This window comes from Corticium candelabrum, chromosome 11, assembly GCF_963422355.1.
Source record: "Corticium candelabrum chromosome 11, ooCorCand1.1, whole genome shotgun sequence".
Classification (NCBI taxonomy): domain Eukaryota; kingdom Metazoa; phylum Porifera; class Homoscleromorpha; order Homosclerophorida; family Plakinidae; genus Corticium; species Corticium candelabrum.
Window position 1 is genome coordinate 5,479,364 of NC_085095.1, and position 10,963 is coordinate 5,490,326.

The 10,963-nt window shown below is 40.9% G+C and overlaps 2 protein-coding genes across 5 annotated transcripts; both read right to left on the reverse strand.

Moving 5' to 3' along the window:
• Positions 1–9: 9 nt before the first annotated feature.
• On the reverse strand, positions 10–5,461 carry LOC134187181 (DNA polymerase zeta catalytic subunit-like). The gene is made up of 11 exons (XM_062655298.1): positions 5,066–5,461; positions 3,698–3,772; positions 3,558–3,639; positions 3,423–3,501; positions 2,589–2,691; positions 2,426–2,526; positions 1,217–1,318; positions 1,065–1,152; positions 898–1,007; positions 737–844; positions 10–437 (listed from the first exon to the last, which is right to left on the reverse strand). The coding sequence occupies exons 1-11, from the start codon at positions 5,404–5,406 to the stop codon at positions 10–12; spliced, it is 1,617 nt and encodes a 538-aa protein (XP_062511282.1). The 5' UTR covers positions 5,407–5,461.
• Positions 5,462–6,455: 994 nt separating this feature from the next.
• On the reverse strand, positions 6,456–9,761 carry LOC134186476 (uncharacterized). 4 transcript variants are annotated; one of them, XM_062654455.1, is made up of 14 exons: positions 9,683–9,761; positions 9,190–9,592; positions 8,670–8,756; positions 8,535–8,610; positions 8,404–8,467; positions 8,262–8,340; positions 8,133–8,209; positions 8,021–8,057; positions 7,892–7,955; positions 7,582–7,692; positions 7,507–7,530; positions 6,852–6,957; positions 6,714–6,800; positions 6,456–6,653 (listed from the first exon to the last, which is right to left on the reverse strand). In XM_062654455.1, the coding sequence occupies exons 2-14, from the start codon at positions 9,582–9,584 to the stop codon at positions 6,550–6,552; spliced, it is 1,311 nt and encodes a 436-aa protein (XP_062510439.1). In that variant the 5' UTR covers positions 9,585–9,592; positions 9,683–9,761; the 3' UTR covers positions 6,456–6,549. The 4 variants fall into 4 exon arrangements, 3 of the variants coding, with proteins under 3 accessions (XP_062510439.1, XP_062510440.1, XP_062510438.1); XM_062654456.1 differs by lacking the exon at positions 9,683–9,761 and having other exon boundaries at positions 9,185–9,240; positions 9,299–9,462; XM_062654454.1 differs by lacking the exon at positions 9,683–9,761 and having other exon boundaries at positions 9,190–9,628.
• Positions 9,762–10,963: the final 1,202 nt, after the last annotated feature.

Sequence of the window (10,963 nt, forward strand, 5' to 3'; positions counted from 1 at the left end):
AACTACAAGCTAGAATTGCAAACTGCACGTTTTGTTCTCTTCAATCTTGTCGATCCAGGTACCGCACTGTGACATAGCTAAACTTTCAGCTTCTTCCTCAACAACAGCATTCACCAAGTCTGAGAGCTCTTGCTCATCATCAATATGTGCACCACAGCCCAACAGTTCTTCAATACAATGTGATTCAATTGTCCTGTTCACAGATGCCAACCCACTCTCAGATGTTGTTTGACTCAACACACGAGCGCTATTCTTCACCATCTGACTAAGGTTATGTTGCATTTGACTGAAATTCAAGCTGCTTTCCCATGACTGATCAATTGGAAAAGACCCATCTATTATATCAGATTCATTTGCCGGAGATTGACTGCCCGACTGACTGACTTGTTGCAACTGATCCAAGTTAGCCAACAGCCTGACGGTTTCAGAATCAACCCCTATAACAAAATAACCATAAAAGTTCCGACTACAAGAGCAATCACACAAGGCATAATAGCCGTGTAAAGAATGCAGAATAAGTGTGGAAAATCACTTAAAAGTTCAATAATAATTCGTTATGCAATGAGAAGGGCAGAGTAGTGTTCATTCTTAGACACTACTTAGTAGATGCCAACTAAAGTTCTTATGTTAACTAAATATCAGCATTGGTCATGACAGTCTAAGTAATTGACTTGTTCTTTCATCATGTCTTCACTAACTAAACAGTCTATAAGATAGTACAAAGCAGCGCCCATACTTTGTGAATAAGCTGGTTGACTTTGACTTATCTCTAAGACTTGCTGAATCACTTCTTCATCTACGATCCCCTCCTCTTCGTACATCACACTGTCACTGCCCATCAATTCTAAATATTCACACTAACAGCCTATCAGAAGTCAGCTCTTATTAATAGCTAACCTTGGTTTATCTGAGACAAGTGATTTTCCACTTGCGAAGCGCAACTCAGTGAAAAGCTGTCTTCGTTTCTGACAGCATCAGCAGTTTCTGTTTTTCTACATGGATCATTTCTGCATCAAATTGTTAGCTAAATCAACTAAACATATTTGACTAATAAACAAACTAACACTATTTGCTCCATATGTCGCTCAATTATCTGATGCAACTTTTTCTTCCAATTGCTTTCGATTTCAAAATCTTCAATCAACTTTCGTTCTAAATCAAAGTCCTAAAATGTTTAGACAACAGAATTTAGCTCCCAACACACAAAAAACATTACCAAGAGACAATGGATGTGATATTTGTGATGATTCTCCCTTCTGTTTTCTTCGTTGACGCTCATCCTCCCAAACGGCTGCCAGACCTGGATTTGCCAGAGTCCCTGCCAAAGCACAGGCATAAGATAACTGCTATAATTTACAAAAAGCTAATGCCTATATTATTAAAATAGAATTAGGACATAATTCTACTATATAATATTGATAATGCATATTGTTGTCATTGAGCAAGAACACACTCTACCACTGTAGTTTCCAACATGATGCTTGAAACTTTCAAGTTGATGGCTCTAGCAGTAACCTCAAAACTAAAAGCTACATACATAGCCGTTCCTGAATAGAAAATTGAGTGTCAACCCTTTTTTAGTTTATAATCTTAAATTAACTAAGTTGCATAATTTATCTGCCCTTTGGCGCTGTTCTCAAGTTGAACTATAAAGGCCTAATTCCTGCGACACTTCCCAGTACCACAACTATGTTATGACTTACTCAACCTTGTTAAGCCCTCCTGATACAAGAGACGACTAAAGAAACTGCACTTTATGAGTAAAAGAAATACTATTACTTATTATTACTCTATTGTTGTTATGGTTGTTGTTGTTATTGTTATATATTATTATTACTATGGTGTCAAGTTTGCAATGTACTCTTTCCTTGGTTGTCCTCACACGCTAACTACTAACGTTAAGGTCTGTCCACATTGGCAACTGGATCGCGATCTGATCGCAATCCAACCGCAACGCTGTCCACACTTGCAACTCGATCACGATTCGTCCGATCCACATCGCGAGGTGGTTTCGATCGCGATCGATTGAATCCAATTAGAAAGTGGGCGTTACCTTCACGTACGCTACGCGTGTAGTTGAAACATCTAGCACTCCTCACTCGTCTTTGTTCTCGCTCACCTTACATCGCTGTATCAGCACTTTCCACAAGCAAAGAAGCCACACGCACACATCGATCATCAGTCACGTGATATTGAAATGAGACGGAGGTATCGTTTTCAAAGTGCAGTGTGGACTTTCGCTATCCTGATCGGATCGCGATCCATTCTGGTCTAGTGTGGACAGGCCTTTAATGTCTAACAGCTTTCTCACATATGTAGCTTACAATAAAGCTAAGACAATTACATTGTCATAAACTTAACTTATCTGCACTGAAACTCAGTCAATCATTTACTTCGTTGTATGAATTACACAAGTGACACTGACCTCTACCAATCTTCCTCCTGTTGAGAATGTCTGCAGCTACAGCATCAACCTCTAATTCACAAACACTCTGCCGAGACACGTTGGCAGGAAGAATTATTTCCCTGTATCAACACAACTATTTTCACAAGGTATGCTCAGCTACAGATCACAGCACAAATCTCACTTTGAAACATTTGCCTCTCGCCACACTTGTCTCCTTTGGCTGTCTAGCTCGGAAGACTTATCATCAGATGAAAACAACGACGCACTACAAAACTGGTCAGACCCTAGAACATCACAATCAAAGCATGTATCACATCATTATAATTTCATAACAATATCACACAGGTTGTTTAAGTGCTAACAAAGCAAAATCCTATCTTGAAATCATTTCCTTCAAAGCTATAATTGCAAGCAGGTGAAAAGACTAACAATATTCTTTACACGCAGTCACAATCAAAACAAGATAAGAACAGTGATGTAATGAAGAAGCACGAAAGTGCCAAACAATCGACTGCTAGAACTGATATTTACAGCAACAGCACAGAACAGCTGCTACTTAACACCAGCAACATGATCACATCACCAGCAATACCAATAAGTGCAGCGCTAGCCGTGTTACTGTAACTCTAGCGCATGCATGCCTCGGGTTAACAATCAGCAATACATACAGTTCAACAAAGCTGTGTGCTACATAGCCTGCAAAATTGAACTTTAAAGACACTCAGTATTCCCAAAATTTACAGCATTACCTCTATTGTCGAAGTAACTGTGCATTGATAGTGTCGTCAACTACATGCAAACTACTTCCTCTCATAGCACCTACAATTAAGCATTGCATCTACTGACCACTGTCAATTCATTTGGACAATATTGTGTACTAAGTCACTTATAAACTATGAAATTTTACACATGCACACATGCACACACACACATGCACACACACACACACACACACACACACACACACACACACACACACACACACATGCGTACAACTTAGAACAACAATTCCAACCTGGTGTCAGAGGCAAGCGAAACTTGACAATTGCTAGTTCGATAAAGCTCATACCGTACAAATTGTAATCAATAAAAAACTATTACCACAAGACGTCACTCACAGCAGCAAAAGTCAATGTAATAACACGCATACTTGTAATAAATAAGGAATATGAGCTTCATGGGGTTGAAATGGCCGATTCATAACTGCACCACTTTGAAGCAATTTAACCACCCTGCTCCAAACAAAGTCCATCAACTAACAACAAGGCATACACAGCTATAGCCAGTTACCTAGTTGTCATGAAAGGGTTGTATAAATATATCTTCAGAAAGAGTTTCTCTTCTTCATGGTACCCATAGAATGGTCTAAATGTTCAAAGTGCCAATCATCAAGTAACAATCACAAAAAATAAACAAAAGTAAATATATACTAAGAATAATAATTGCCTGTTTCAGTGGTCATTTAGTTAATAATATAACTAGAAAACAGTGCTTCTGGGATCTACTCGGATCCTTCGTAAAGTCATGTCTTCTTTCTAGACAGCTGTGATGGTCTAAGTACTTATGAAGTAGGGTTTGCTTTCGGTACTTGTAATAGACTTTACAAACCAGACTGATCTGGTTGAACACAACACATAACTATACTTCTTTAAAATTAAATTAATCATACGACAATCATTGTACAGTAGTCACTAGACGGAGTCGAAGCAACATCTAACTAGGGTTCCAGTGGGCATGCTACCGGCATCATCCTGATAGGCTTGTAGAGACGAACAACATCACTATGATGTAGGACACTAGACAGCCATTCCTACTACTAAGAATATCGGTGTCAATTATCCTGCCATCTGCTTCAGAAATAAGAAGACAAACACTTGTCTTCTTATTGATATCAGCTGTCCTGTCAATGGCAACGTTGCCAGGAAACATGCTAAGAAGTTGGTGAAGTACAGCAACTTTCGAGTGGAAGTAAGCCGCATGTGCATGGCAGTTTCAGATGCTAGTTGTTCCAATGGTGTTGGGAGTGTTGGCACAGTGCACGTAGGTATTATACAGTGGCTGGACATTACTCCAGCTCATCACAACCTGCAGCACTTACAGAAAACAGTGCTTCTTGGATCCAGTCAGATCCTACATGCATAAAGTCATGTCTGTCTAGACAGCAATGATGGTCTAAGCAGTGGCACCAGACCCGTAGGAAGCATTTTAAAAGTTGTTCAACCTAACGCCCACTATTAGGGTGTGGTCTAAAATAGCACACCAAGAGATCAGTTTTTAATTTACTTTGTTTCAACTATATATATTAGCTATTTAATCACCTATATTTTTAACAGTAAGCTTAATGCAATTGTCAGCTGTCAAAAGCACAGATTTTGAGAGATGGTTCGGCCAAACCGAACCTGTTTCTACATCTCTGAAATAGGCCTCTGGTAAAAAAGTTCAGTCTAGAAAAAAGCGGTCCCGCCATATGGTCCTGCACCTCTGACACAAGGTTCGCTTCCGGTGCTTACAAGATGAACCAAATTGATCTGGTTGAGCACAACATAATAATTTTTAATATTTCTTTATTTTATTATTTCAAACCATAAAGCAAATGTTTCTATATTCTATATCAACCACTGTTACCAAACGTACCATACTAACAACCATATCACTTACATCCCAGACACTGGAACAATTTTATATACTGCATGTTCTGGGGTTCTAGTGCCACGATCGAGACAGAGATGCAGAGCTCGGTCCACACTCGAGGATAAATGATGCATAAACTCTGAGCTGGTCTGCCACACGTCCTCACAAGAAACATAGACGTATGGAAAAACGCCATGGATGTGCAGACACGTTCGTTGTCCTGCAGGAGTCGCACCATAAATGCGGATGACTGGCACATGACGGACTGGACTGCAGCGGAAGTCTGAATAACCAACATCAAACCCTGACACTGGCTTGGCCATATAAAAATCAGCTGTCACAATCCGAACTGCAAATGGAGGGTCCATAGCAAAAAAATATAATGTACAGAAGTTCAAAGTTCAGAAATTGTCTAAAGCCTTAGCCGGGAACGCAAGCGTACACATCCGGGAAACCAGTCTTGCGAATCCAGACTGGTGTGCGCGACACTGTGACCAAAACTTGATAATTATTTAAACTGTTCATTTCAATTGTCTTGATCACGATCGCGAAACGACGACTACCTGCCAGGTCTTACGTAATCTAAATTACTAGAAAGTTTGCATGTTTACTTGCATGACAGGGTTTCATGATCAACAAATACGTATTGTCTAGCTAGGACGCAGCGTTTTAGTAGACGGTCAGAAAACTCTGTTGGACGTGTTACTCACCAATGCGAGGCGCCTACGGATACCGTAAAACTAGTTCTAGGTGTTCCGTTGTAACGACAGTGGCCATGGTATTGACCGACATAAAATTGATATCGGCAAACATGGACTATCAACAGTGTTAGCTAAAGCACAGTGTAGGAAAGGATTGATCGTAGTATGGGACGTGTGAATAGTTGACTGCAGGTGGCATTCAGCTAATGAAAGTGTTTCTCGGTTGTTGCGTACACACTTACTAATTCCTAGCTGCAATACAAAAGGATAGGGCGACGAAACTTTGTGAGGCTTTTTCTTCGCCCTATGGTCACTTGCACGAATCGTTCTTAGACTGATCTGCAGTCGGACACGGGAACGATTTTTTGAAGTAGGTCTTACTTAGTCTCGCGTAGCCAGACCCCTTTCCGCCATTTCGGATGACGCGGCGGAAAGGGGTCGGGCTACGCGAGACTAGGTCTTACTATGAAAGGTCGTCGTGGGGAGGAGAAATTTGAGGTTCGTGTGTACACACACACGCACACACGCGCGCGCGCGCACGCACACCACACACGCACACGCACGCACGCCACACACGCACGTCACACACGCGCACGCACGCCACACACACACACACACACACACACACACACACACACACACACACACACACACACACCGAGAGTTCGATGGAGAGCCATATAGGACCACGCCCCTTTCTGTTGTGCTACCCGGATTAGAAGACTCGCTATACTCGGCAATTGTTATCAAGTCACTAATTTGTAGGCCCTTTACATGTATCCATGTCCATGTATACGTTGAATGTCTGTACTATTCATTAAAAGCTTCTGCAACTGCAGAAAACGGAAATAAGGCAAGCACAGTGACAGCAGTCAATCGTGCATCCAGTACTTTTCCAGATCGTCTGTGGTCATCTGTCAAATGCAACATTTAATTATATAAAATACGAAAGCGACAAACCATATATAGCATACAGTATCCGCCAGCAACAAGAGACTCTTCCACACGGTTGTCTTTCACTAGCTCAACCGTACCAAGGACAACTAAGAATGCATTACCACCTGAAGAAATAAATCATAAAATTACAATCAACCATCACAACTGTAACATACCAATGTCTGTGTGTGATAAGACAGAGCTTCCATTTCCCAGCCTAAGAGACATTTCCATTGCAATTTGATAAGCAGCAATGTGTGAACAATCCTTTAATTCTTTAGTCTGTAAGTTAGACAATCAATGTAAATACAATTCAAAACTAAGTTGATTTAGTTTCCAATTATACGAGTATACATACAAAACAAACATAAACAATGTCGCAAGCAGGTCACATGCAGGGAAAATACATACAGCATAGACAAAATAACCAAACAGATACAACAGTGGCGGTGGAACCAGGGGGGAGACAGGCGGCTCGGGATTGGGGGCATCGCCCCTCCAATACTGGATGCTATGTAATGGGACTTCATTTCAGCGAATGATGATCGAAGAAAATACTTTGAAGTTTTGTTGCTTGCAAGTAGAAATAATATTGGATGGTGTTGCAATTGACTCACTTGATTCACATTGTCAATTAAAATCTGTGTGTATGCTGCTCTGGCTACTTCTCTCACCGACTAATCAATGATAAACCAACCATATTCAGTTAAAATCAAACTGGTGGCAGTCTGTTACAAAATTTCCGTCCCCCACAATCCAAAGGAGCTTCCACCGCCCCTGTACAACTTTACACTAAACACAATGAAACTGTACATAAGCAGTAAAACTGACCTTTCTCAGTCTCTCCATAATTATCTATAGCAAACATCAAATCAACAACCATGTCACTAGTAGTAGTAAAAATACCTCTAGATCCAATAACCCTTTGTGTTTGTAAAGTAACGAATAGTCCAGCCTCTGTCTATTCGATTCCCAGTGTTTCATAAATTTGTCATAGTGGCGTTTTTCAGAAGGAAACTATACAATCAAAAACAAAAAGTATGAAGCAAAACACAGCATGGCCTCAATTGACTTAAATTTTGAAAAACCAGCCTACACACACACACACACACACACACACACACACACACACACACACACACACACACACTTGTCATGCACACACGCAGCAGTGCATTATACATATGATTTCAATACCAGTAAACATGTACCACACCTGCTTCAGTACATAGCTAATTTGGCTTCGATCAATAACCACAATCTGACTCAAGACATCAGCTCTTGAAATGAAATGAAAGATCACAAATTAGTTACCATATTAACACAATAATCACAGGTTTCTCACTTCACACTACAACGCCTTTGTTCAGACAGAAATAATCCTACAGTAACAAAATAACGACTTAATTAAAACCTGAAGAAATTAATTTTATCAATCAGCAAAACACATAAAGCACCTTCTTCACCAAACCAGTAGCCCTTCAATCCAGCACTAACTGATACCAATACTTGACCTTCTGCTGTAAAAACGATCCTGCAAGAAATATAATTATAACTCTGCGAAACAAACATCTTAATACATAAACCTCCCAGACAGCAAAACACACATCTCAAGACAAGCCTCGACCCCTTCCTCTAGAACTATACTCCCTTCACTGAACAGCACTGCAAACAAAAGCTACAATATTAAATTTCAGTTTAAAAACTAAACTAAGGTATGATCTAGACTTGGTTTGCAAAGTTTAGCTAGACAGTTGATTGCTTCACTGCTCCACAACCTAAACAATGGGATCTAACACCCAAGCAATCAACTTCACAATATTCACAAAACAATTAAAATTCGCACAAACACTGCTTACATTGGTAAGACATGCTTTCACTGATTGCGTAGCCAGAATTGCGTCAGAAAATAAGCTAGCCGTGTCAACATATTTCCTACACCATAACATAACACGTCTACTTTTGTTTGTTAAGATGATGAAGAAATTAATTACCTTAGTGTACACCACTTTAGTAACAATTCAGGTCGCCGTGGTTTGAAATCAGCAAACAGGACAGGCCTCATGTGAAAAAGTTTGGTACTGTACACACCATTTTTACAATTAATCAATGAGTCTTGAAACAGCTTGAAGGTTTCATTTCAATCAGCTATGATACAATTAGCTCTTGCAGCATGCCAGAAGAAAGACCAGAACCAACAAGAAAACTAGATGGCCCAACATAATTAATTTTACAACCACGAATTTCTCTCCGCTCCATGTTTCTGTACACAAACAGCAACAAATCTTCAACTTCTCATGTATTTTAGTTTCAAAACAGGCTAGTTATTTTTGTTTCATGCGGAAAATTTCACCAGAATAATTAAAGTCAACCACCGGCTTCATTCTTTGATTGCTAGTAATTGATCTAACTAATTAACTCTCCACATTTTAGTTATTTACGTCACAAGCCGATTGAAACCAATAACCAACCATTCATCTGCTAGAATAATTTATTTAATTAATTTAACCTTACTGTGAAGATGCCGTTCGCACTGATGCGGTGCATTGAATATTGAAAAGCGAGCTTAGTTCGCCGAAAAAAGAATTAGTAGTAAGTTTATTGACAACAACAACGTTACGACCTTCTGATTCCTCGAGACAAACGTCCACGGCACCATCTACGACTAGGTAAACTCCTTCAGAAGGATCGCCTTTGTGACAGATCCAGTGGCCGGCTGTCTGAAACGTCTGCAGCGTGGGTTTAGTTTTCAAGTAGGTTGACTTCAGTGTTGATAGATCTGACGGTTTGTTTGAAAGTGGAAGTTTCTTGAAGACAGTTAGAAATAAAGAAAATAGATCTGGCGACTCTTGTTCCTGGAGTCTGTCATCGGATGCAGATGTCCTTTTTTGCCCGCTTCCAGCGCCCATCTACGGTACTATGGACATGTACTACAATCAACACAATTGTAAACATCCGGGTTCCTCAACGATTAAAACCTCCCGGATGTAAGGCAGGATCGACTCACCAGTGCAGGTCTCAACTCTCACGATTTCGTCTCGAAAGTCATCATTTACGCTCACGATCTCACGATTGACAGTCCTTTCTCACGACGAGTCTACCGTGAGACATTCCAGATCCGACAGTCGCTTTGCGGAAACCCGTTACGGTTATCCCCAGACCTAGAGCAGATTCTTTGAACTAGATTCTAAATACAGCTCAGCTTGCAGTTGCTAAGAAGTATTAGTATCTGGGGTATCTGGGGTATCACCTCTGCAGTAAGTCACCATGCATTGGCGCCGGTGTCACGGGGATTTGTGCACCCGGTGATTTGTGTACCCTCGCGCTTTGCTCGCGATTCCAGACCGTCGACTCGATGCTCCAGACCTCATGTCGGGTACACATATCACCGGCCATGATGCAAAGCTGCTGGTGATTTCGGACCCCGGTGATTTGTGTACCCTTGTGCTTTCCTCGCCGTCCCAGACTGCTTTCAAGCTACAGGACTCGCGATCGTAATGCAAACTAAAGTACTCTCTGTTCCCGATCATCTATTGTACATCTGCATTTAGCTAGAGAACGAATATCTCGTGACAGTTGCACCCGTGGCCGGAAGATGACCATGAAGAAGCCGGATGATGACTGAATCGAAGAAGCCCGATGTATGATGACTGTGACTCAACCGGATGATGACTGACTCCTAGAACTGCCGGATGGTGACTGTGACTCAACCGGACGACTGTGATCACAGTCACATGTGACTCAATCGGATAATGACTGCGGCATGCCGAGGGTACACTATATATTTAGAGACACAGCTCTAGCGCTGGATTCAGATGCTGGTTGTTGCAGTTGTGCAGTTGAGTGTCTACAGTCGCGAGCAGTTGTGTATCATAGCACGTAGAATTGATTCTTTGGTTAGCTACAGTTGATCTACTCTAGAGTTGTAGCTGTATCTACGATTTCGTACTAATATGCTTCTATTTGGCTTGTAATAAGTTGTCTCAGTCTGGACGCGCGTGATAGAGCCATATGGACAATCCAGAGTTGACGGATGCAGAGTCAGACGTAGAAGCTACAGTAAGATAGCATTGACATCTGCATGCATTAGTATTGGAGAATGCTCTAAACAATTGCAACGTTACAATTACTTTAATGATGTGGTAGGAAGTAGATACTGTAACTTCAGCAGAACAATGGTCGGAAAACATTGTGAACTCATACAAAGAGTTCCTAGTCTCTGGAGGGACAAACTACACTGATATTCCAAGCAGGAAACGAAAGTCATTTAGAAGAAGAGCAAAAGATT

Coding starts and splice junctions, on each gene's coding strand:
- LOC134187181 (XM_062655298.1), bottom strand. CDS start 5,406: ATGGACCCTCCATTTGCAGTTCGGATTGTGACAGCTGATTTTTATATG. Junction 2,692..3,422: donor TCGCTTGCCTCTGACACCAG/GTTGGAATTGTT, acceptor GTGATGTTCTAG/GGTCTGACCAGTTTTGTAGT. Junction 1,319..2,425: donor CAGGAGGAAGATTGGTAGAG/GTCAGTGTCACT, acceptor GTGCTTTGGCAG/GGACTCTGGCAAATCCAGGT.
- LOC134186476 (XM_062654455.1), bottom strand. CDS start 9,584: ATGGGCGCTGGAAGCGGGCAAAAAAGGACATCTGCATCCGATGACAGA. Junction 8,611..8,669: donor CTAAAGTGGTGTACACTAAG/GTAATTAATTTC, acceptor GTTATGGTGTAG/GAAATATGTTGACACGGCTA. Junction 7,693..7,891: donor TTAGCTATGTACTGAAGCAG/GTGTGGTACATG, acceptor TTGATTGTATAG/TTTCCTTCTGAAAAACGCCA.